The sequence below is a fragment of the Stegostoma tigrinum genome, chromosome 21 (genome assembly GCF_030684315.1).
Source record: "Stegostoma tigrinum isolate sSteTig4 chromosome 21, sSteTig4.hap1, whole genome shotgun sequence".
Lineage (NCBI taxonomy): Eukaryota > Metazoa > Chordata > Chondrichthyes > Orectolobiformes > Stegostomatidae > Stegostoma > Stegostoma tigrinum.
In genome coordinates this window covers 44172969-44199524 of record NC_081374.1, presented here as the reverse complement: position 1 = coordinate 44199524, position 26556 = coordinate 44172969, and the positions used below count along the sequence as shown (strand labels likewise).

Here is a 26556-nt window from a genome sequence, read left to right as displayed (position 1 = left end):
TTTGTGCTAGGAATAGATCATTTTGTAATAATCTACACAAACTAGATGGACAAAACCTTCTTTCTTTTTTAAGTAGATTATTTGGTATCTTACAAGACTAGCATTCCTCTGGAACTAAATAATGAATTTGTTCAGTTTCTTCTTCTTCAGTGTCTTTCTGGTCTCCAATCTCTTGTTATTCCATCATTGTTTGGCCAGGTTGTAGTTCTTGGCTATCACGAAGGTGAAAGTTGCAAGGGTAGAGTTGCATTGAAGGAATGCCAGGGAAAGGAAGAAGTATATAGCTTCACTAATAAAACAGCAAAGTACTTTCAGGTGCCAGAAATCTGCTAAAAAATCATTGACCTGAAATTCTAACTCTACTTCTCTCTTCACAGATGCAGCCAAATCGGCAGATGATTTCCAGCATTTTCTGCTTTGAGTGCATGCTTGCACCAACTGCAGTTAAAAAATCAAAAGAAATGATGGAACGAGAGAGTAGTACAATGTGAGGGGAAGGATTAAATACATGGATAAAATTACCTTCAATTGTCTCAGCCCCATCACTAGTAATAACAACTCGAATGATGATGATGAGAGCCATGAATGTGGCATGCAGCTATGCCTACCCCCACCGGTTAGCTTCCATTACCTCCAATTATGTGCCAATGTGTCCAGCCAGAGAGATAGAGAGATGCGTTTCAGTGAGTGTGATGCAAAGCATTTGGTAAATTCGACTGTTATGGCTGAATATGCACAGTATGTGTACGTTGAGATTTTGGTGTGGTGCTTCCAGCTGTGCAAAGTGGGGAAGATCTAACTTCTGGGCCAAAATTAGGAAAGCTATCTCACAGACTAGTTAAAGAATAGTCTGATGCAGTTGCATTCACTGAAATGTAGCTTACACACAATGATCCAAGATACCACTATCACCATCCTCACTTATGTCTTGAACAGTGATATTCAGTGAGAAGGGCATTCTCCTGGGAATCGTCAGCTTTGAAATACAGATCCCATGAAATCTCATGGCATCAAGTCAAAAACAAAGAAGCCCCTAAAAACTGCAGTGGTTCAAGAAAGCAGCTCGCCATCACGTTCTCCTGGGCATTGCAGGTAGGCAATTACCATCCCATGAAGGAATTTAAATAAAAGGTCAGGTAGTGATAATGTCACTGGATAAGTAATCCAGTTGCCCGGAAACTCATGGTGTCAGACCTCAGCTGATGGAACTTGGAGTAATTGATGAATCTGGAATTGAAGGTAACCATGACAGTAATTGATTGTTATAAAAATTCATCTGGTTCGCTAATGTCCTTTAGGGAAAGAAGTCTGTCATCTTTACCCACTTTGGTTCGCATGTGACCCCGGACTCAAAGCAATGTGTGTGGAGCTGGAGGAACACAGCAGGCCAGGCAGCATCAGAGGAGCAGGAAAGTTGACGTTTCGGGTCCGGACCCTTCAGAATTTCTGAAGAAGGGTCCCAACCTGAAATTTAAACTTTCCTGCTCCTCTGATGCTGCTTGGCCTGCTGTGGTCCTCCTGCTCCACACTGTGTTGTCTCTGACTCTAGCATCTGCAGTTCTTGCTATCTCAAAGCAATGTGTTTTCATTTACTTGTTCTCTGAATTTGCCCACAAGGCAATCTGTTTTAGGATCAATATGTTGGACACAAATACTGGCCTTGCTAACAGTACCCACATTCCATGGATTTTTTTAAAATGTGAAGCTATAGAGATTATTAGTTAGTATGATAAAATTATGGTGAATTGAGCAAGTGAGAGACAATAGTGTGGTTAGTAAGATTTACTATTTAAACATAAATTCAGTGACACTGATTACTCATGAAGTTATGAAACCTTTCACAACATTGTATTCAGGTCCTCAGGGCTAAAGCTGGGGTATTGGCAGCCAGATCTATCTGGTCCCACAAGCGTCCTTAGAGCAGAAGCTGGAAAGAAGGAATGATGTGGTTTATCCATATGAGTTAAACAGTCCTCCAAACAAAGTTTGCAGACATAGGATTGTCTAAGCAAAGTTTCTTTGGAGGATCTTCCAGTCCTTAGTGGATAGTTGGCATCATTCCCCTTTCCAACCCAACTTTATTCTGCAGTGCAACATTGGATCATTTTGGAGATTGCTCTCTGCTAATTTGTGCCATTCAAGTAATCCCTAAGTCAAAATCAATTTTAAAGTGATTCCAGAACCTGCTCCTGCCACACTACCTGTGTCTTTTAAGTAATGCTAGCTCTTTTAGCTCATGTTAATGTTATAACTGCCCACCACGCTTGACTGCTTAAGTTCACACATAACCTTCTTTTCATTTGGAGTATTTACATTTAAAAATAGCCAGAAGCATAATTTATGTATTAAACAAGATCAAAGAATAATGCTGAATGGCATTGTGGGCCGGCTGACTGCACGTGGTCAGAAATCACACAACACCAGGTTATAGTCCAATAGGTTTATTTGAAACACAAGCTTTTGGAGCCTCAGTCCTTCTTCAGGTGTTAGTCATGAAGGACTGAGGCTCCAAAGGCTCATGTTTCAAATAAACCTATTGGACTATAACCTGGTGTTGTGTGATTTCTAACTTTGCCCACCTCATCCAACACCGGCATTATAGCACATGGACTGCAATGGTTCAAGAAGGCAGCTCACAATCACTTTCTCAAGAGCAACTAGTAAGAGGCAATAAATGCTGGCCCAGCCAGCAATACCCATGTCACACGAGTGAAGAAGAAAATGTATTTAATTAAGAAGTGATAACATTAATATCTAAAATGCAGATACAAAGGTTTAAAAAAAGCAAGGGCAGATCTGACATATGAAGATGATCAATTTTTACTATCATTGCAGATCTGACTTGCTAAAAGATTCTCTTTCCAGTGTAAAGTGGCCGAAAAATTTGAAGACAGTTTCAGTACCGATGATGGTTTCTTTAGTTGAATAGTTGGAGGCTACTCCCATAGTGCAGAACAGATCCAGGGAGTGAGGAAGGTCCCTTTGGTGTGACTGCAGCTCTTGGCCCATGGTAACCTACTTCAGTACAGCAGTCCTGGATACCTCCCTGTTGATGTTGAGATGGTTCTCCTCAATCTTGACAAAAGTATTGCTCACATCCGGACATATTTGCAGTTCAAAACTGTAAAAATGGCTGCTATCCCAAACTGTGGAATCATGCATAATCATGTTAAGTATTGGGCTAGCTCAGGTCTGCAGAAGTGACACATCCATTGGCTTTTAATTGAAGCAAGTAATTAACTTATTAATTATTTCACTCATTAGCTTTGATAGACTTCTTTCTGTCTAGGATTCTGGTGAAATATGAAAAGCTATTCGCACCTCCATGGATACCATTGTCAATGAGTTTCTGTTCACCCTTGGAAAGATTAATTGAATTTCAAAAGCTCCTTTCAGAGTCTTCTGGCTGAAAACACAAGAGTAGTCGTGTGACTTCTGGGAACCATTTTGAAGGCAGATTAGCTTTCTATCTAAAGTATTGTAACTAGTTATTTGTGGCAGTAGTCTTTCACAATTTTGCACACCCTGTTCAGGTGCACAGCCATTCAACAATGGTTATACAGGCTGCACAATACAATCAGTGAATATAGTTGACTGCATTAAGTTTGTGGTGTCATCCCACATACTGATTCCTGTGATTATATTCAGGCAATCTCCAGATAGAAACAAAATAAACTTAAATATACAAGTTCATTGCATATTTAAGCATGCACGTAAAGATGATTGAAATGTCAAAATTTTATTGTGCATTTATATAGTCCTAACACAACAAAGCATGTGATAATGTACTATTTTTGGACTAAAGGTAAAAGACCAGATAAATGTAAACTAGATTACTTTTTTGTTTTGTTGAGACAAATTAAAATCCAGCTTTAATATTTTAATTGGAACATATATTTGCTGTTTGTGTATTTCCAATACATACAAACTTTCTTGCTGCTTCTTGGGGTATTCGATACTTGTGATGAGCTTCCACAATATAGTCAAGAAGTTGTTGTTGTTCAGGTGTGAACTCAACTCTCTCCTGTATCTGTAGAAAAGAATGGAAAATATTTAAATGGAAGTGAATGTGCTGCTGCCAAGTTTGTGAATGATAGGTGGGAAGGCCAATAGGATGACGTAAAAAGTCTACAGCGGAATGCAAATAAGTTAAATGAGTGGACAAAAACTTGTCAGATAGAATGTAGTATTGGGGATTGGGAGGTTTTGCATATTGATAAGATGAATAGAGGAGCTGAATATTTTGCAAATGGAAAATACAGCAGAAAAACTGCAGCATAGAGGTATTTAAGAGTCCTTGTGCATGAATCACAAAAACCTAGCGTCCAAAATCAGAAGTAAATAAGGAAGGCAAATGGAATGTTTGCCTTTAAGTAAAGGGAGGTATGAAAACAGGGAAGTCTTGCTAAAACTGGTCAAGGCACTAATCAGACCATACCTGCAATATTATGAACAGATTTTGGTCCTGCATCTAAGGAAAGAATAATGGCATCAGAAAAGTTCACTAAGTTGATCCTAGGTATGAAGGGATTTTCTTACAAGGCAAGGTTGAGTAGCTTGGGACAATTATCATTAGAACTGAGAAAAATGAGAAGCCATGTTATTGAAACATATAAGACTCTTAGGGGCTTAAATTAGATACAGAAAGGTTGTTTCAGCTTGTGGGAGAGTAGGGGGTTATCTATTTAAGGCAGAGATGAGGAGGAAATGTTTCTCTCCAGTGAATCTGTGGAATTTTTTACCACAGAAACTGTCAAGACTGGTTTGTTAAGTATGACTGAGATGTACAAATTTCTAAACATTAAGGGAATGAAATAAGACAGGAATGGAATAAGACAGGAAAGTGGATTTGAAGGTTATCAGATCAGCCATGATCTTATTGAATGGTGGAGCAGACTCATTAGGCTGAATAGCCTATTTTTGCTCCTGGGTCTCATTGTCATATTATCAGTCCTTGACTAACTAGGTACGTTGTGGAGAGTCATGGAATTAGATTTGCTGTGTATTTTAATATGGTTTGCTGGTTAATGGTATATGGCATGCTGTAATGCATGATGGTTTAGTTGATTAATTCAGAGAGTTAGAATTCTGATTAGCTGGCTAGATTTAAACACTATCACAGTGATGAACAACAGCTTATTTTGTGCAAACCATCATAATTCTTCGCCAATGCACAATGTACCAATTCATATTTCCACTAGAATGACCTCTGGGAGAACAATTGATATTCTGAAACGAAAAGTCATCCAAGAAATTTGCACAGGGTCACACAGACCTGCTTTCTGCTCCATAGCCAAGCAATTAATATAGGCAACAATCTGAGTCAGAGATGGACCCAGCAAAAAAGGGTGTAATTTTCTGAGATACAAATGAAATGTCATAAATGCAATATGCCTCCTGATTTACCATTGTGAGACAACCTTACCATGTGGCACTGATGAGGAAGTCCATCAACAACAAGTTCAATAATAGACACAGTACAAACAATATGGTACTGGATTGTAATCATAATATGTTGTCAGATTGGAGCTCATGGTAAGGATCAAAAAGCTACTGACAGACATTGAGATAACAAGGTGTAGAGCTGGATGAACACAGCAGGCCAAGCAGCATCAGAGGAGCAGGAAAGCTGACGTTTCAGGCCTAGACCCTTCTTCAGAAATTGACAGACATTGGCAAGAATTTCACTTAGGAAATTAGCCGCTACGAAAGCAAATGCAATGTTAGCATTCATTTTGAGACTACAAGAGCTGGGATGAATTGCCAAGGCTGTATACAGTTCTGGTCAGGCCACATTTGGAATATTGTGAGCAGTTTAGGGTCCTGAATCAAAGGAAGATATGTTGGAGTTGGAGTGAGTCCAGAGGAGGTTCACAAGAATGAACCAGGGATGAAGGGCTTGCCATATGAGGAGTGGTTTTGGACTTTAGATCAGTACTTGGAGTTCAGAAGGATGAAAGGGAATCTCATTGAAACTTACAGCCAGAGCAGTGTTTGTAATAAGTACCAAGCTAACCAAGCTAGAGAGTCGCTGATAATTCATGGCACCCTTGACAGACCATGGATAAAATGGAGAATTGACCTTTTTACTTTTGCAGGAATTGCAGATTACCATTTTCACCACTTGGAGATGGACTAGCTGACTTCATTCTTTAGCCGCTACAGAATTCGCAACATAGTGATGAGTGATAATTACCCTTAGCTCTGAAGCTTCTTCATAAGGGGTTGGGAAATTCAACACCATGCATCATTTCCACAACAACCCCAGTCAGATAGAAAGACTGAAGCAGCACTGGAAGTCATCAAAACAATCTTTCAGAAATTGAGCAAATCCTGCACAGGTGCAAACAAGGCAATCCTTAAATTGAGAAACACACCAACTGAAGGCACAGGAAGTAGTTTAGTACAAAGATTAATGTCATAGTGCTCCTGAATTTCTCTTCACATAACAAAAATGCTATCAAATCCAAACAGGTTTGTATGAGAAAATCAAGAAGAAAGACGTTTTAATTTGACAAGGCAGCCGAACCATTTTCAGAGTTGAGCATTGAAGAGCTAACTAAGATATAAACTTTCAACACTCTCTAAAAGAGTCAACCTAAGAGGCAACTTTTGATGAATAATTATCTGCTTGCTCACATACAGTGGAAGTGAACAACCAGATATGCCATAACAATGACAGGCGTACATGCGAAACTGAAGAAGCTGTTCCTTAACTGGAGGCAGCTGACCAAGGAGAGACGATCTCAACAGCTGTGCAGACCACAGATTAGCATCAGATCCAGCAATCCACAGCAGTCCAATAATGGAAATTGAATAAATTCAGGTGCTCCAGTAACAGTGAATGATATGTGAACAATACTCTCTGGGTATGGAACATCACCCAGAACAACAGTCAATGACAATGAACATATGTCCAGTTAAAAAGCCAGCACAATTTAAAGGCCATGTGTACAATCTTCCCAGACCCTGAACAATGTGGGTATTGGCACGTCAATGGGGCGAATATGGCAAGATTGGGAAAGTGAGAAACTCAAAATTTGAGAAGAAAGGTCCAATTTTGCAGGCAAGATGAAAATCTTGCAAGTGTGTAGTGAGGAATTGACTTGCATATACTAACATCTCGTTATTTCCTTATCTTGCTTCACCTATATGCAGTTTGCTTTTTTTTAAGGCAGTGAGGAGAAATTAGACGGTGACAATTCCTGATGTGGAAGTCTGAGCAGTTACCCGGCAGTCTGCTACAACTCACCAGTTTCTTATCCAGCTTTCCATTTTATCCAGCAATCTCCAATACCTCAGGGCATACTATGTGGCAGTGACCACCTCCACCCTCTTTCCATATAGGTTCGCATTGGTAAAGCACAACCTCACCATGTCATCACAGCATGTTTTGGACTCCCTTTTAACACAATTCAGCACTTAATACTACATTGGAACTGAATGGATCTCACAGTTCTTAGCTTTATTCTTAGTGATCACTTACTTGGATGCTCACAGCATCCCTGCCTTGCCTTGCCATTTAGCACATTCAAGTAGCAAGGCAGCTTGCCATGTTTGGCAGCAATGAACAGTGAAGGGGGTCTGTGGTTTATCAAGGACTAGTCCTTCATCAATCAGGAAAGTTAAGGTGTCCCAAGTGATTGAATAGGAAATGCAGATAGCAGGGAAGGCTAGCAGTTTGGGAGATGAATAGATGAGAGCCATTGACAGAAGTTGCTGCCTGCTTACAATTGGGAGTAATAGACCATGAGCATTGGTCAGATATGGATGAAATGGCCGAGTGTGAGGTAGGAAAGAGAAGATAGTGGTTTGTGGGTTTTTGCTCTTGGAGTATTCTTCTGGGCCACTCTGACCCAAGTGCTCCTTCAGATCAGTTTTGATATTGTGTGCTGCTGGGATTTAAATATGGTGACTGCTACATGAAGACCAGAGGCCCTGGTACCAGCAAGCATTTCATCTCTGCTGAGTGCAAGATAGCATGGGTGCAGTGCTGTGGGATATGGTGCATTATTAATGAGGCAAGCAACAGATAAATATGCAAGATAACTTGCTAGATCTCACAGAGAGAAGCTATCAATGAGCTTCCCAGAAATATGGGAAAGAAATGGAATACTGTACCAATGTGCCTCTTGGTTTGCTGTAGATATGTGGCCTGCTTTATGAGGGACTGGAAGATCCATCTTGTAGCCAGTTCAATAAAGGATACAGCACAGACAGCATTGGATGAACAAGCCAGAACTTCAGAAAATCCATAGGGTAGTCAGACTGCTACTACATTGGCTAAAGCTATTAGCAACATCTCTTCTTGGAAATAACAACAGCAACACGTGAGCAGTAACACCACGCATTTACAATGCTAGTTGCCACAGAAATATGATCCTAAGCACTTCACTGCAATGAAATGAAATCTAAGTACGAAGGCTGAGTCAAACAATTAAATTACAACCATAAAATTTTAAATGACATTAGAGTTCACATTTCAGTTCTGTACAATAGAGTTGTGCATTGTGTAGACCAGCTAGTGGGAAGGAACCAAGGGATCAGTTAAAGTGTGTTTGCTTTAATGCAAGGAGTATCAGAAATAAAAGTGATGAACTTAGAGCATGGATCAGTACCTGGTGCTATCATGCTGTGGCCATAACAGAGACATGGGTTTCTCATGGGCAGGAATGGTTGCTGGATGTTCCAGGGTTTAGAACATTTAAAAAGAATAGGGAGGGGGGAAAAAGATGAGGGGGTGTAGCACTACTAATCAGAGAGGGCATCACAGCTACAGAAGCTTCCATTGTCGAGGAAGATCTGCCTACTGAGTCAGTATGGGTGGAAATTAGGAACAGCAAGGGAGTAGTCACCTCGTTAGGGGCTTACTACAGGCCCCCCAATAGCAGCAGGGAGATTGAAGAAAGCATAGGTCGACAGATTTTGGAAAAGTGTGGTCGCAGTAGCGTTGTTGTAATGGGTGACTTTAACTTTCCTAATATTGATTGGAACCTGCTTCGAGCAGAAGATTTGAATGGAGCTGTATTTGTAAGGTGTGTTCAGGAGGGTTTCCTAACGCAGTACGTTGACAAGCCGACGAGGGGAGAGGCCATTCTAGACTTGGTGCTCGGAAACGAGCCGGGGCAGGTATCAGATCTTGTGGTGGGAGAGCATTTTGGTGATAGTGACCATAACTGCCTCACATTCTACATAGCTATGGAGAAGGAGAGGATTAGGCAAAATGGGAGGATATTTAATTGGGGAAGAGGAAACTATGACGTGATTAGACATGAGTTAGGAAGCATGGACTGGGAGCAATTGTTCCATGGTAAGTGCACTACAGACATGTGGAGACTGTTTAAGGAACATTGTTGCGAGTGATGAGTAAATATGTCCCTCTAAGACAGGCAAGAAGGGGTAAGATAAAGGAACCTTGGATGACGAGAGCGGTGGAGCCTCTTGTGAAAAGGAAGAAGGTAGCTTACATAAGGTGGAGGAAGCTAGGGTCAAGTTCAGCTAGACAGGATTACTCGCAGGCAAGGAAGGAGCTCAAAAAAGGTCTGAGGAGAGCCAGGAGGGGGCACGAGAAAGGCTTGGCAGAAGGAATCAGGGAAAACACCAAGGCATTTTACACTTATGTGAGGAATAAGAGAATGGTCAAAGAAAGAGTAGGGCCGATCAGGGATAGCATAGGGAACTTGTGTGTGGAGCCTGAGGAGGTAGGGGAAGCCCTAAATGAGTTTTTTGCTTCTGTGTTTACGAAAGAAACGAACTTTGTAGTGAATGAAACCTTTGAAGAGCAGGTGTGCTTGCTGGAATGGATAGAGATAGAGGAAGCTGATGTGCTGAAAATTTTGTCAAACATTAAGATTGACAAGTCGCCAGGCCCGGACCAGATTTGTCCTCGGCTGCTTTGGGAAGCGAGAAATGAAATTGCTTCGCCACTTGTGAAGATCTTTGCATCCTCGCTCTCTACTGGAGTCATACCTGAGGACTGGAGAGAGGCAAATGTAATTCCTCTCTTCAAGAAAGGAAATAGGGAAATCCCCGGCAATTACAGACCAGTAAGTCTCACGTCTGTCATCTGCAAGGTGTTAGAAAGGATTCTGAGGGATAGGATTTATGACCATCTGGAGGAGCATGGCTTGACTAAATGCAGTCAACACGGCTTTGTGAGGGGTAGGTCATGCCTCACAAACCTTATCGAGTTTTTTGAGGATGTGACTAGAAAAATTGATGAGGATTGAGCTATGGATGTGGTGTATATGGACTTCAGTAAGGCATTTGATAAGGTTCCCCATGGTAGGCTCATTCAGAAGGTCAGGAGGAATGGGATACAGGGGAACTTAGCTGCTTGGATACAGAATTGGCTGGCCAACAGAAGACAGCGAGTGGTAGTAGAAGGAAAATATTCTGCCTGGAAGTCAGTGGTGAGTGGGGTTCCACAGGGCTCTGTCCTTGGGCCTCTACTGTTTGTAATTTTTATTAATGACTTGGATGAGGGGATTGAAGGATGGGTCAGCAAGTTTGCAGACGACACAAAGGTCGGAGGTGTCGTTGACAGTATAGAGGGCTGTTGTAGGCTGCAGCGGGACATTGACAGGATGCAGAGATGGGCTGAGAGGTGGCAGATGGAGTTCAACCTGGATAAATGCGAGGTGATGCATTTTGGAAGGTCGAATTTGAAAGCTGAGTACAGGATTAAGGATAGGATTCTTGTCAGTGTGGAGGAACAGAGGGATCTTGGTGTGCAGATACATAGATCCCTTAAAATGGCCACCCAAGTGGACAGGGTTGTTAAGAAAGCATATGGTGTTTTGGCTTTCATTAACAGGGGGATTGAGTTTAAGAGTCGTGAGATCTTGTTGCAGCTCTATAAAGCTTTGGTTAGACCGCACTTGGAATACTGCGTCCAGTTCTGGTCGCCGTATTATAGGAAAGATGTGGATGCTTTGGAGAGGGTTCAGAGGAGGTTTACCAGGATGCTGCCTGGACTGGAGGGCTTATCTTATGAAGAGAGGTTGACTGAGCTCGGTCTCTTTTCATTGGAGGAAAGGAGGAGGAGAGGGGACCTAATTGAGGTATACAAGATAATGAGAGGCATAGATAGAGTTGATAGCCAGAGACTATTTCCCAGGGCAGAAATGGCTAGCACGAGGGGTCATAGTTTTAAGCTGGTTGGAGGAAAGTATAGAGGGGATGTCAGAGGTGGGTTCTTTACACAGAGTTGTGAGAGCATGGAATGCGTTGCCAGCAGCAGTTGTGGAAGCAAAGTCATTGGGGACATTTAAGAGACTGCTGGACATGCATATGGTCACAGAAATTTGAGGGTGCATACATGAGGATCAATGGTCGGCACAACATTGTGGGCTGAAGGGCCTGTTCTGTGCTGTACTGTTCTATGTTCTATGTTCTATGTTCTATTCTTTAAATGTATAAAAATTTGAGTAACACGGAAATAATACACAGTTCCTTTGACTCCTCTCTCTCTACAAAAGAAAATGCTATGAAATCATTATCCTTTCAAAATAAAAAAATGTTGTTAAAAATAATCTTCTCTCAGGAATTTTTCTCACACTAAAGCCAATTTGTTTTACCTTCCCAGCCTTGGTTGTGGATGAAACCTGTTTACTGTCAACTCCTTCTTCTTCCATCTTTATGTTACACAATAGGTCCATGACTTGCTTTGTGTTTTTCCGCAAACGTTTAGATTTACACTGGATTTCTGTCAGCAAACCTGTAAAATTATAATAGATATGTTAAAAGACTTACAATAACAAATTCAAATTTCATCATTAGGGATAACTAATGTTTACTTTGCATTTTATTATGGTGAGCTAGCTCTTCTCCATTATACAGCACTGGGAATGAGTAAACACTAGACACCTAGAAACCTGGCTTCTTCCCTCTCTTACTCAGCAGTGTGTATCTAGGTTGTTGAAAAAGTAATACCATGGCCTCTCCTTAGCTGCTGAATAGACAATAATACAGAGAATTATGTGGAAATTGTGGTACTCCCTTGCATTCTATCCAGCATGTATCACAAAAAATGATTGCCTCTATTTCCTTCCCAATAATTCTTTCTCCTCTTTTTAGGTCTTTATCCTCCAGTTCTTTCCTTCTTCCTCCCTTTACCTTTTCCTCACTATTTCCTTCTTCCTCTTTTACTGCTTTTTTTTTGTGTTGCATCTTTACTTTCTCGCTGTTTGCACTATCCTTTTCCTTCCTGAATTGGTTATGCTTTTTCCTTCTTTTCATTACCCATTTCCCAACAATTCTATTTCTCCTCTCACCCTCCAATCTGGATCATTTGTCTGACTTTCTTTCAGATCTTTCTACTTTTTCCATACCCTAGTTTGAAGCTTTTACACTCTTCCTTTCAACTTAAAGCTTAACTCCTCCCCAGTGACGTCTTTTTGAATGTTGAGGTTAAAATCAGTAGAATTTTCTCAAACATACTATGATACTGAGGTGAAAACAGGCGATCTTTCTCCTGAAAAGAACATGGGATTGGAAACTCAGCACGTGGACAAATGGGATCCTGAGGTTGGGATAATTCTGCATGAACCTGAGACATTGAGCATGTTGTGGATGGAGACAGTGGCATAAGAATAAAATTTGTAGTGAAGCCAAATACTAAAGCATTTCCCTTGCCATTATTTTTGACCTTGCCTTTACCTTTATTCACTGAAGTAAATTGTGGCTCATCCAAGACACCTGTGTAAACATAAAAATAGAGCAAGAAAGCAAGAAATAAACTTTAAAAATGACTAAAATTAATTCTTCATGCTTTTCTCCAAAATAGTGCTGTGGGGTATTTTTCACCTAACCATGCAGCAATACAAGGCCTTGTTTAAGGATGAATCTTTAGGAGTCTCCCAAAACAATGGTGCAGAGGTGATTTGAAATAACAGAAGGCCATCCAACATGCTAAATAATAGACGAACCATGTTGAAGGAGAAGAGTGTGGACAATCAGATCAATACTGCAGGGAAGTTAAGGATGAACCTTGTGAGCAGGAGTGTACTGATACAGTCGTGAAGTCATACAACATGGAAACAGATCTTTTTGTCTAACTTGTCCATGTCGACGAAGTTTCCCAAACTGAGCCAGTCCCACTTGCTTGCATTTGGCGCATGTCCATCTAAATCTTTCCTATTCTTGTAACTATCCAAATGTATTTTAAATGTTATGACTATACCTGCATATACATTTTTTTCTGACAGTGCATCCTGTATATAAATCACCCTCTGCGTGGAAAAGTTACCTTTCAGGTCCCTTTTAAAATTTTCCTCTTGTCACCTTAAAAATATGTGCCTAGTTTTGAACTCCCCCACTCTAGGAAAAAGACCTTTGCTATTCACCTTGTCTATGCCCCTCATGATTTTATGAACCTATATAAGGTCACCCCTCAACTTCCTATACTCCAGTGAAAAACGTCCCAGGCTGTCCAGCCTTTGCTTATAACTCAAATTCCCCCTTTCCTAGTGACATCCTGGTAAATGTGCTCTGAATCCCCTCCAATTTATAAGTACAGGCACAGTACCTAAGACCAAGTATCATTTAGAGAATCAGTTAACATGGATCCAAAATGGAAGCTGGGTGGATATTAGTTTACGGAGAATAAGATAAAAGGAGTCAAGACAAGTTTGACCAATTGTGAGCTTGAACGAAATGGGGAAGAAATAAGTGGTGTGGGAGTACTGAGCTAGCTGTAGGATGTTCCAGGAATGAAGGGCTGGCTGTAGTATACTCTGGGTGTATGGAATTAGCTGTAGATGCTCTGGGAATACAGAACTATTCACAGGATATTCTGAGAGTACAGAGGTGGTTTTGGGACGGTCTGGGAGTAACAGAGCTGGTTATCGGATGTTGTGGGAGTTCAGAGATGTTTATAGAATTCTCTGGGAGTCTAACGATGGTTATAGGATGCTCTATGAGTACAGAGCTGGTTATAGGATGCCATGGGAGGACAGAGTTGGTTATAGGATGCTGTGGGAGCACAGAGTTGGTTATAGAATGCCGTGGGATTTCAGAGCTGGTTATAGGATGCCATGGGATTACAGAGCTGGTTATAGGATGCTGTGGGAGGACAGAGATATTTATAGGATGCTGTGGGAATACAGTGATGTTATAGGATGCTCTGGGAATATAGAGATGGTTATAACATTCCTTGTTTTGCTGAAAGAGAAGGGAAGTAGCAGCTGAATTTATATGGTACGACATTTTAACTCATTCATTCAGTTGTATGGATTTAGAATCAGATCAAAAGGGCAGAATCAAATAGGGTCCTGACTGATGTGGACTGTGTCATGGAAATGTGGCAGAATCATGTGAGAAGTCTCGTGAGGCCTAAGGTGATGTTGGGAACAACTGGCTGCATCTTTTACAAACCGAAACTGAAATTACTGGGAAAAAATACTCAGCAGTTCTGGCAGCAGCTGTGGAGAGAAATCAGAGTTAATGATTCAGGTCCAGTGACCCTCCTTCAGACCCTACTTCCTACATCTGCAGTTCTTTTGAGTTTTTTTGCTGCATCTCTTAACTAGGTTCTGGGAATTGAGGTGAAATTCTCACAAGGCAATGAAAAATTGCCTGCAAAGGAGGGATTATCACCTATTAATTACTTCATTAACTACACATCTCACCTCATTAATATGGAGCTTCCTATCCTACTACTGAGAAAACTGGATGCTGGAAATTTTGACATGGACATCAGAGGGTGTATCTGGTGAATTCAGTTAGAATTCCTCCTCAGAACAGGAGGAAGGGTCACTGGACCCGAAACGTTAGCTCTGATTTTTTTTTCTTCACAGATGCTGTCAGACCTGCTGAGCTTTTCCAGCAATTTCTGTTTTTTTCCTAATTATTCATTCCTATCTGGAATAAATAAAATGTAATAGGTGGCTCAATCATAGTTTACAATGGAAATTAGGGATAGTATTTGATCCAAGAGGCAAACAATGGCTAGTAGGCTACCTTAGGGATCAATGCTTTGGCCTCAATTATTCATGATATAAGTAAATGACTGTAATGAAGGAATCAAGTGCAACATTTTCAAGTTTGTTGATGACAGTAAACTATGTAGGATTATGAGGAGGATGCAAGTAGGCTTCAAGGTGATTTAGACATGATGAGTATGTGGACAAGCACCTAGTAGATGCACTATAATGAAGCTAAATGTGAAGTTATATATCTTAGCAAAAGAAACAAAAAGCAAGAGTATTACTTAAATGGTGATATATTGGGAAGTGTGGGTGTATGAAGAAATCCAGGTGTCTTTGTACACTACTCAATGAAAGTAGATGCAGCAAGCAGTTAGGAAGAAAAATAGCATGTTGGCCTTCATGGCAAGAAGATTGAGTTTAGAATAGGGTTATCTTGGTGAAGGAATGTTCAACATCATACAGTTTTCATCTAACAAAGAAAGGATACACTATCATAGAGGAAGTGTGGTGGACGTTCACTAGGCTGATACTGGGGATGGCAGGACTATCCTATGAGGAGAGGTTGGTCTGATTGGGCCTCTAATAAATACAGTTTAAAAGTTTGAGAGAGAATCTGATTGAAATGTACAAAGTTCTAATGGGGCTAGACAGACTAGAAGCAGGAAGGATGTTTTTTCTGTGTGGGGAGTCTAGAACCAGGGCACACAGTCTCAAGATATGGAATAGGCCATTTAGGACTGAGATGAGGAAACATTTCTTAATCTTCTCAACCTTAGAAGGCTTTGGAGGCCCAGCCATTGTGAATTTGCATTGTGAAACTGGAAAAAAAACACATAGAAACATAGAAAAAAGGAGCAAGCATAGGCCACATTTCCAGCTCTGCCATTCAATATGATTATGACTGATCATCCAAATTAGTAGCCTGTTCCTCCTTTCTCTCCATACCCTTTGCGTCCTAAGAGCTGTAGCTGTTTCTTGAAAGCATTCGATGTTTTGGCCTCATCTGCTTCCTGTGCTACAGAATTCCACAAGCTCACCACCCTCTCGGTGAAGACATTTCTCCTCATCTCGGCTAAATGACTATCCCTTATCCTTAGACTATCATCTGTGCCTCTGGACTCCCCAGTCATTAGAAACACCCTTTCTGCATTTATCCTGTCAAATATTGTTAGAATGTCCTAGGTTTCTATCAGACCACCGCACCACGCCCCCCCCCCCCCCCCACCCAAATTATTCTAAACTCCAGTGAATATGGGTTATAGTCCAACAGATTTATTTGAACATACAAGATTTCGGAGTCCCACTCCTTTTTCAGGTGTCAGTGAGAGAGGTAGCATCAGACACAGAATTTATAAGTAAAAGATCAAAGGGTCATAGAACTGATGTGGTGCTGGAGAAACCTAAGATGGCTGTTACATCTTTAATCAGTTACAAAGGATTAATATACAAATTCACAAATTTCTTTCAAGTCACTGTCCTGAAGTAACTAAAGACTTATCAGTTGCCTCAGTATACCAATGTGAGCTGGATGAGCAGAGCAGGTTAGGCAGCATTAGAGGAGCAGGAAGGTCGACGGGTTGGGACCCTTTGGTCCTGATGAAGGGTCCTGACCCAAAATGTCGACATTCCTGCTCCCCTGTTGCCACCTGACTTGCTTTGTTCCTCCAACTACATTCTGTATGACTCTGATTTCAGCATCTGCAGTTCTTGCTATCCCCTCAGTACAACAGAAGTAACATCCCAGGTCAGACAATGCATTTTAGGTGTGAGGCCAATTTAGAATCTGGCTGTGTATCAACTTGGAGTTAGATTTGTTTTATTTCCAAATAGGAATTTATAAAATTTCAAATTGACTGTCTACAAATTTATATGACATGAACCCAAGATCCCGGTTGGGGCAGTCCTCATGGGGACCGAACTTGGCTATCAGCCTCCACTTGGCAACTCTGCATTGTTGTATAACCCGAAGTCCACCTTGGAGGATGCTTTTCAAGTAAACCTGTTGGACTATAACCCGGTGTTGTGTGACTTTTTTTTTACCTTGTCCATCCCATTCAACACTGGCACCTCCATATCCAATTCAGTTCCTCTTCATATATCAGCACTGCCATCCCAGGAATCAGTCAGGTAAACCTTTGTTGCACTCCCTCCACAGTCAGACCATTCTTCTTCAGATAAAGAAACCAAAACTGCCCACAATACTCTAGCTGTAATCTCACCAAGGCCCTGTATAATTGTAGCAACAACATTATTTCCTGCGATTAAACCTATTCATTGATATCTTAGTCATTTTTTTCAGATATCTTTTTCATGGGAACACAAGAACAGGATTCGGCACCTTAACCCTACTACATCATTCTCAATCACAGCCAAAGATTTAGCTCAATGCCATATAACCATGCACTCCCAACAACCCTTGATGTCATTAGGAACAGAAAACTGTCCTGAACTTAATTACTGAGTGAACATCCACAGCTCTCTGAACAAAGAATCTCTATGCTTCATCTACTGAGTGAAAAGTTTATCTTCATCTCAGTTCTAAAAAGTTTTCCTCTTGTTTTCAAACAAGGTCCATTTGTTCCAGACTCCACAGCCATTAAAAAAAATTCTACACCTACTACTTCCCTGCTCCAAAGCTAGAACAAATGGATGAATTTTGCAAATTCTTTAATGCTTTCAGCTCTAAAGGTTTTGTTGACACAGTTGTGCAATAGAATCTGATTATGAATCAAACACAGAAAGTGCTGAAGAAACTCTGGAGGTCTGACAGAATCTATGGAGAGAAACAGAGTTAACATTAACACGGATGGTACTTCTTGAGACGTATTCAAACATATTTTGTATTATTCTAATTATGAATGTTTGCCTGGGCTCCAAAACTTATTATGGATTCAGCCAGGGAAGTGTTGTTTATACAGATGGCAATTGGACAAGGAGTTTGTTTTCACATTGGACTTATAGCATCTTAAATCAGATAGCCATGTTTTTGAAATAACAAAGTGTGGAGTTGGATGAACACAGCAGGCCAAGCAGCATCTTAGGAGCACAAAACGTTTCGGGCCTAGACCCTTCATCAGAAAAGGGGGATGGGGAGAGGATTCTGAAATAAATAGGGAGAGAGGGGGAAGTGGACCGAAGATGGATAGAGGAGAAGATAGGTGGAGAGGAGAGTATAGGTGGGGAGGTAGGGAGGGGATAGGTCAGTCCAGGGAGGATGGACAGGTCAAGGGGGCGGGATGAGGTTAGTAGGTAGGGAGTGGAGGTGTGGCTTGAGGTGGGAGGAGGGGATAGATAAGAGGAAGAACAGGTTAGGGAAGCGGGGACGAGCTGGGCTGGTTTTGGGAAGCAGTAGGGGGAGGGGAGATTTTGAAGCTGATGAAATCCACATTGATATCATTGGGCTGCAGGGTTCCCAAGCGGAATATGAGTTCCTGCAACCTATGGGTGGCATCATTATGGTACTGCAGGAGGCCCAGGATGGACATGTTGTCTAAGGAATGGGAGGGGGAGTTAAAATGGTTCGCGACTGGGAGGTGCAGTTGTTCATTGCGATCCGAGCATAGGTGTTCTGCAAAGCGGTCCCCAAGCCTCCGCTTGGTTTCCCCAATGTAGAGGAAGCCACAACAGGTACAGCAAATGCAGTATATCAAATTGGCGGATGTGCGGGTGAACATCTGCTTGATGTGGAAAGTCTTCTTGGGGCCTGGGAGGAGGTGTGGGGGCAAGTGTAGCACTTCCTGTGGTTGCAGGGGAAGGTGCCGGGTGTGGTGGGGTTGGAGGGGAGTGTGGAGCAAACGAGGGAGTCATGGAGAGAGTGGTCTCTCCGGAAAGCAGACAGGGGTGGGGATGGAAAAATGTCTTTGGTGGTGGGGTCAGATTTTAGATGGCGGAAGTGTCGGAGGATGATGCGTTGGATCTGGAGGTTGGTGGGGTGGTATGTGAGGACGAGGGGCATTCTCTTAGGGCGGTTGTTGCGGGGACGGGGTGTGAGGGATGTGTTGTGGGAAGAGCGGGAGATACGGTCAAGGGCGTTCTTGACCACCGCGGGGAGGAAGTTGCAACCCTTGAAAAACGAGGACATCTGGGATGTACGGGAGTCGAATGCCTCATCCTGGGACAGATGCAGCAGAGGTGAAGGAATTGGAAATAGGGGATGGAATTTTTGCAGGAATGTGGGTGGGAGGAGATGTATTCTAGGTAGCTGTGGGAGTCGGTGGGCTTGAAATGGACATCAGTTACAAGCTGGTTACCTGAGATGGAGACTGAGAGGTCCAGGAAGGTGAGGGATGTGCTGGAGATGGCCCAGGTGAACTTAAGGTTGGGGTGGAAGGTATTGGTGAAGTGGATGAACTGTTCAAGCTCCTCTTGGGAGTATGAGGCAGCGCCGATACAGTCATCAATGTAACGGAGGAAGAGGTAGGGTTTAGGGCCGGTGTAGGTGCAGAAGAGAGACTGTTCCACATAACCTACAAAGAGGCAGGCATAGCTTGGGCCCATGCGGGTATCCATGGCCACCCCCTTTGTCTGTAGGAAGTGGGAAGAATTGAAAGAGAAGTTGTTGAGGGTATGTTTTTGAAGTTGTTTTCTCAATGGCTATTTTCTTATCCTAATAGCTTTAGAAGAATTTCAAGGACTTACTAGTGTTATTAAAGGCCTCGAGTACTGTACACTGTGAATAGTGGGTGAGTGGACATGGTGGGGTGATGGCATATTGGAAGAATAAAGGAAACAGGGCAGGTGAAAGAGGAAGCGGGGATCTTTGGAGCATTCTGTAACCTAGGGTGCTTTGATCAAAGAATCTCTGAACCTTCCAAATTCAAGTTGGTGTCAGTGGAGTATCAGGAAAATTAACTGGAATATTTTATGACTTTTTGCATGAGTCTTAATTACTTACATTCTGCCAGCATTCCCACTGCCTTGCACTTCTTCAGTCGACATTCCTGACATTTCCTCCTCATGTACATATCCATTTCACAATTCCCACCAGTCTTACATTTATACACAGCATTCTTGGTGATGCTCCTGCGGAAGAATCCTAGTTGGAAAATGAGACAATCTCACATAAATGGTTAATTACTCATTTAAGTAGACTAATCTTTCTAATCCTCTTTTTTAATTGATTTGTAGCATTCATTGCTCCTTTCTGTATACTTGATGAGAACCTAGGAACAGAGTAAAATAACAAAGTGTGAAGCTGGATGAGCACAGCAGGCCAAGCAGCATCTCAGGAGCACAAAAGCTGATGTTTTGGGCCTAGACCCTTCATCAGAGAGGGGGATGGGGAGAGGGTTCTGAAATAAATAGGGAGAGAGGGAGAGGCGGACCGAAGATGGATAGAGAAGATAGGTCGAGAAGAGAGTATAGGTGGGGAGGTAGGGAGGGGATAGGTTAGTCCAAGGAGGATGGACAGGTCAAGAAGGCGGGATGAGGTTGGTAGGTGGGAAATGGAGGTGCGGCTTGAGGTGGGAGGAGGGGATAGGTGAGAGGAAGAACAGGTTAGGGAGGTGGGGATGAGCTGGGCTGGTTGTGTGGTGCAGTGGGGGGAGGGGATGAGCTGGGCTGGTTTAGGGATGCAGTGGGGGAGGGGGAGATTTTGAAGCTTGTGATGTCCACATTGATACCATTAGGCTGCAGGGTTCCGAAGCGGAATATGAGTTGCTGTTCCTGCAACCTTCGGGTGGCATCATTGTGGCACTGCAGGAGGCCCATGATGGATATGTCGTCTGAAGAATGGGAGGGGGAGTTAAAATAGTTTGAGACTGGGAGGTGCGGTTGTTTATTGCGAACCGAGTGGAGGTGTTCTGCAAAGTGGTCCCCAAGCCTCCGCTTGGTTTCCCCCATGTAGAGGAAGCCACACTGGGTACAGTGGATACAGTATACTACATTGGCAGATGTGCAGGTGAACATCTGCTTAATATGGAAAGTCATCTTGGGGCTTGGGATAGGGGTGAGGGACGAGGTGTGGGGGCAAGTGTAGCACTTCCTGCAGTTGCAGGGGAAGGTGCCGGGTGTGGTGGGGTTAGAGGGAAGTGTGGAGCGGAGAAGAGACTCATGGGGAGAGTGGTCTCTCCAGAAGGCAGACAAGGGTGGGGATGGAAAAATGTCCTGGGTGGTGGGGTCGGATTGTAGATGGCGGAAGTGTCGGAGGATGATGCGTTGTATCTGGAGGTTGGTTGGATGGTATGTGAGAATGATGGGGGATTCTCTTCGGGCGTTATTGTGGGGGCGGGGTGTAAGGGATGTGTTGCGGAAAATGCGGGAGACACAGTCAAGGGCGTTCCTGACCACTGCAGGGGGGAAGTTGCAGTCCTTGAAGAACGCGGACATCTGGGATGTGCAGGAGTAGAATGACTCATCTGGGGAGCAGATGCGGCGGAGGCGAAGGAATTGGGAATAGAGGATGGAATTTTTGCAGGGGGTGGGTGGGATGATGTGTATTCTAGGCAGCTGTGGGTGTCGGTGGGCTTAAAGTGGACATCAGTTTCTAGCTGGTTGCCTGAGACGGAGGTAGAGAGGTCCAGGAAGGTGAGGGCCCAGGTGAACTTGAGGTTGGGGTGGAAGGTGTTGGTAAAGTGGATGAACTGTTCGAGCTCCTCTTGGGAGCAAGAGGCAGCGCCAATACAGTCATCAATGTAACGGAGGAAGAGGTGGGGTAAAACAGTGTAAAAGATGTTTGTAAGATCAAAAGTCATAACTATAGAAATTATTTACATCGTAATTAAAAATCACAGCGTGAAACATTTAGTAGCAGTTTGTAAATGGCAGACAATTGGGAGCAGGAATGTCATTGTAATATCAAAATTAAGTGGGTGGTATAATTTTGTTTTGTTGGCTAATTTTTAATACGTACATGTGTAAGATTCTATCCTTAATAATAGTGCCCCAAGAATGGTTGATAGCATAGAATAGAATGCCTACAGTATGGAAGCAGGCCATTTGGCCCATCAAGTCCACATTGATCCTCTGAAGAGCATGCCGCCCAGACCCACCTGTCTACGTTATCCCTGTAACCCTGCATTCCCCGTAGCTAACCCACCTAACCTATACATCCCTAGACACTATGGGCAATTTCGCACAGCCAATCCATCCAATGACCTGTCCATCATTGGACTGTGGGATGAAACCAACACAGCCACAGGGAGAATGTGCAAAATCCATACAGACACAGTCACCCAAGGCTGGAGTCAAACTGGGTCCCTGGTACTATGATGCAGTAGTGCTAACCACTGAGCCACCATGTTAGGCAACCACTGTAGTACAAAAGTTGTTTAATAAACCTACTAAGGGCAGTCAATTGAGCCAGGCTGTTTATGTACATTTTTCTTTGATTCTTTATTCCTTCAGTAGTTACATGGATTCTCATTACTCTTTGTGGCAACTGTTTTAATGTTTCATTTACCTTACAGCCACCAGTTATTGTCAGCAATAATTTCCCAATAAATCATGCTTCCACTATACTTCGGTGCCACTCTGGCTTACTGAGCTGCCCTCTCGCCTCTGAAACATGAGGTGGTAAGTTCAAGTCCTACTTCCAAAGCTCAAAAAATCAAAGTTGATAGTACAGCACAATATGGAGGGAATGCCGCACCTTCTTTCAATTGAATCATTGAACCAAGTGTGCCATTTCAGTTGGATGTATGTCATTTTGAAGAAGAAACATTGAAATATTGTCAGCACTCTAACCAATGTGTATCACTCAACCATCATCATAGAAGCAGATTGATAAACTTGTAGCAACTTGGTGTGCACAAATTGGCTTCTGGGTTTCATACAAGACATTAGTAACAATACATTTCAAAAGTACTTTATGCAATGCATTTTGAGTACCTTGAAGTTCTGAAAGGAGCCAATATCCTTTTAATCTTCTAAAGATGGAAGAGGAAGATCAATGGAAGGATTCCAGACAGATTAGTCCACACCATCAATGTTCTATACCTATCAATGATAATCTCACCCACCCTCAGAACACAGGTGCTCATACTAGCTGTCTGAACTTTTGATTGTGGAGGCTACAATTCGTAAGGGAGCCTCTGCTGTGTGTGGCCAGTCAGCAAAGTGGGTAGTGCAGGCTGCATAAGGCAATCATATTCAACAACATGCAGCAGAAATGAATGAGTAAACCATGATCTCTACATCCAGTTTATAAGATTATCAAATTTGCACATGATTTGGTAACCGTTTCTTCTAATAGTTGCTGGAGTTACAAAATATTAATAGGTATTTGATAATAAATTTAAATTGTGAAACATAGTTCTAATTATTTGTGACATTGTATAGTTTTACATTGTATCTGAAAATCTTCAAAGTTTATGCAATTGGGCACGCATGAGTGAAGATCCTATTACAATGGTGAATCCAGACATATCTCATGAATAATAAATGAAAATAAAACATTGTCACATGTAAATGGTATCCTTACCTTTGCATCCTTCACAGGTTAGTGCGTTATAGTGATACCCAGAGGCTTTGTCCCCACACACCACACACAGCTCCTCCTCACCCTTTATTCGCAAAGATGAATGGTTGAGTCTAGGTCTCTTCATCAAAGGTATTCCTGTATCAACATCATTGGGTTCCAGATACTGTGACTTATTTAGTTCATATGTGTTAGGTGAATAAAGCCCTTCAGCTGAATACTGTGGGTAGTAATTGTGGGCAGAATAGTGTGTCTGCGGCTGGGGTGCTGCCATCGGAGAGAATTGCATGTTGGGATACTGGCTGTACGGTGTCATCTGTAGATCTGGATCTTGAAGTGGATAGCTGATCTGATCTGTCAAAACTTCTGCATTTAAAACAGACTAGAAATTATTTTTTGGTAATAAATCTTAACATGAATCTATTATTTTCCAATGAAGTTATTCATCATCTCAAACTTAAAGGAATTGATTGTTAATTCAGTGTTGCAGGAATGCAAAATTTTGATATTATTGACTTTTAGAGACAACAGGTAGCTTAATAAATAATAAAATAACAGGTTACCATTATAATGATGCATAATTAGTGTGGGCGCATAAACAGCATAATCACCAACAGCAGGATAGAATTTTAACCCCTAAGGCAGCATGGTCATAATGGTACTGGACTAGTCATCAACAGGCCTGAACCAATACACTGGGAAAATGAGAGCTGGCAACTATTTTAGTTCCAGTCAAGACAATATGGATCATTCCACCTGATTGTTTAATCAAGGCAGACAAACTGTCGATGTGGAGTGGGGGAAGAACAGTTGAGAGTTTGACATCATCTCTGAAACTGCACTAATCAGATTGAAGGCTGCTTAAAACCATTCCTTTCCCCTTGTTTCTGAATCCTGTGATCTCCCCTCCACAGACTTCCACTCTGGAGGAATCTCCCTCCTCAAAATGACTTACCTTCCCATGGACAATTCTCTATCCTAGGAGCATTATACTATCAGCAGCCGCAGTCTCCACTGTGGTGCTGCTGAGTTTGTGACCAAAGCTGCAATGGCCAGCAGTTCTTGGTGGCCAGGACTTCCTCATCCCAGGCATTCTAACACTGATAGAAATGTTATTATTAACCAATCAGCTAATGATTGTTGGAAGATTAAGTGTTTACATATCTTGACAAGCTATGGGTTGCTTTCTTCCAGCCTCTGGTGTTGCACGTAAATGATACCAGTAAGTAAATGAGTTGGGTTTGTGCAACAAGTGAAGATAGTTTCATTGTTACTATTACTAAGGTAGGCTAAATTAATTTAATTAAATTTAAATCCCATTGACTACCATGCCACCCAGCAGCTGAGTTGGGTTTTTGGATTGCCAAACTAATGATATTACCACTTCACTATCATCTTCTCCAGACTCTAGCTACCCTCTGAAACTGCCTAGCAAGCCACTCGGTTGTACCAAATCGCCAATGAAATGTGGAATAAGAATAAAATCAAATAGATCATACAACAACAACCTTTGTTGAAAAAGGCACTGGAACAGACAGAGGCACATCCTGCAAAGTCCTTCTCACTAACACCAGAAGACTTATACCAAAATAAGAAAAACTGACATATAGATGATGAGCAACAGCCTGAAAGAGTCATACTCACAGAATCATACATATAGCCAATGCACAGATACTACCATCATCTCCCTGGGAAAACCCTGTTTCACCAATGTCAGGTAGAATGTCAGTGATTTATAGCTGGGAGGGAATAGTCCTGAGGATCTCCAACATTGACTCTGGGCCCCATGACATCTTACTACATTCGGTCAAATATGATGAACTACCAGACGAAGTGATAGATGCAGGTACTGTTACAACAATTAAAAGACATTTGGATACATGAATAGGAAAGGTTTAAGAGGGATATGGGCCAAATGTAAGCAAGTGGGACTAGCTTAGTTTGGGAAACTTTGACAGCATGGAAGAATTGGACTGAACGGTCTGTTTCCATGCTGTATGACTATCACTCAATGATTCTATGAACAAGGAAATCTGCTGCTTACCACTTACTGCATTCCTTTAGCTGAACAATCAACATACCTCCATGTTTAACATAACTTGGAAGAAGCACTAAGTAAAGCAAAGACCTAGAATGTTATCTGGGTGGAGAACTTAAATGTCCATCACTAAGGTCGCATCAGCACTGACAGAGGAGGTCAGGTCCTAAAGAACATACTTGTTACAGGCTTGAGGCAAGTGGTATGAGGATGGAAAAAAAGGAGAAACCTACTTGAGTCATCCTTGCCAAACTGCCAGTCACAGATGTATTTGTCCATTACAGTATTGGTAAGAGTAACCACTGGACCATCCTTCACACTGAGGACATCATCAGCTATGTTGTGCAGCACTACCACTGTAGTTTGAGTGGGTAGATTCTAAACAAATCTAGCAGCTGAAAACTGGACACCCATGAGACGCAGTGAGCTGTCAGCAGCAACAGAATTCTATTCAGTCACAGCCTGGAAACTCATGGCTCAGCATATCATTCACTTTACCTTTATCATTAAGCCAGGCAACCAACCATTGTTCACCAAGGAGTATCTGGAACAGTACCAGGCATACCTAAAAATAAGCAGTTCCCACTATCTCTGATACCTAAAACTAAGATGTCAACCTCGTGATAAAATGCTGGACAAATCTGATCTAGTTCTATTACTACCCAGTCAGTGTACTGTTGATCATTAGCTAAATGAAGGAAGGTGTCCTTCTCAGCAGTATCAAACAGCATGTCCTCAACAGTAACCTGCTCACTGATGCTCAGTTTGGGTTCAACCAAGGCCTTGGTCCAATTTTTGACAAAGGAGTCCAATTCTAAAGGTGAGCTGAGAATGACAGCCTTAACATGAGGTCAGTCTTTGACACTGTGGCTTCAAGAAGCACCAGTAAAATTTGAGCCAATAGGAATCAGTGAAAACCTTCCTCTGGTTACAAAATATAAAGCAAAATGATTGTGATAGGGTTAAGGTCAGGATGAGGGTTAATGTTAGTTGTTGGCAGTCAGTTATCTCAGTCTCCCTGCTGTAGGCGTTCCCCACACCACGAGGAGTGTCCTGGACCTAATCACCTTCAGCTGCTGTATCAATGATCTGGGCATCTCTGGCTAGGCCATGGTGCAGTGAAGAGGCAACTAAATTACTGTTAAGTCTGGAGTCACATGTGGGTCAGACCA

General features: G+C 42.2%; 1 protein-coding gene across 2 annotated transcripts in view; it reads right to left on the bottom strand.

Moving 5' to 3' along the window:
* The window catches only part of LOC125462991 (bile acid receptor-like), a 302499-nt gene that overhangs the window by 24237 nt on the left and 251706 nt on the right, over window positions 1-26556 (bottom strand). Inside the window, exons 4-8 of one of the 2 annotated variants that reach the window (XM_048553571.2) lie at window positions 23350-23712; window positions 19825-19965; window positions 12661-12699; window positions 11580-11719; window positions 3926-4030 (exon numbers count right to left, since the gene is read on the bottom strand). In XM_048553571.2, the coding sequence (XP_048409528.1) occupies window positions 3926-4030; window positions 11580-11719; window positions 12661-12699; window positions 19825-19965; window positions 23350-23712 (788 nt within the window). The remainder of the gene's footprint in view (window positions 1-3925; window positions 4031-11579; window positions 11720-12660; window positions 12700-19824; window positions 19966-23349; window positions 23713-26556) is intronic. The other variant, XM_048553572.2, reaches the window with a different exon arrangement.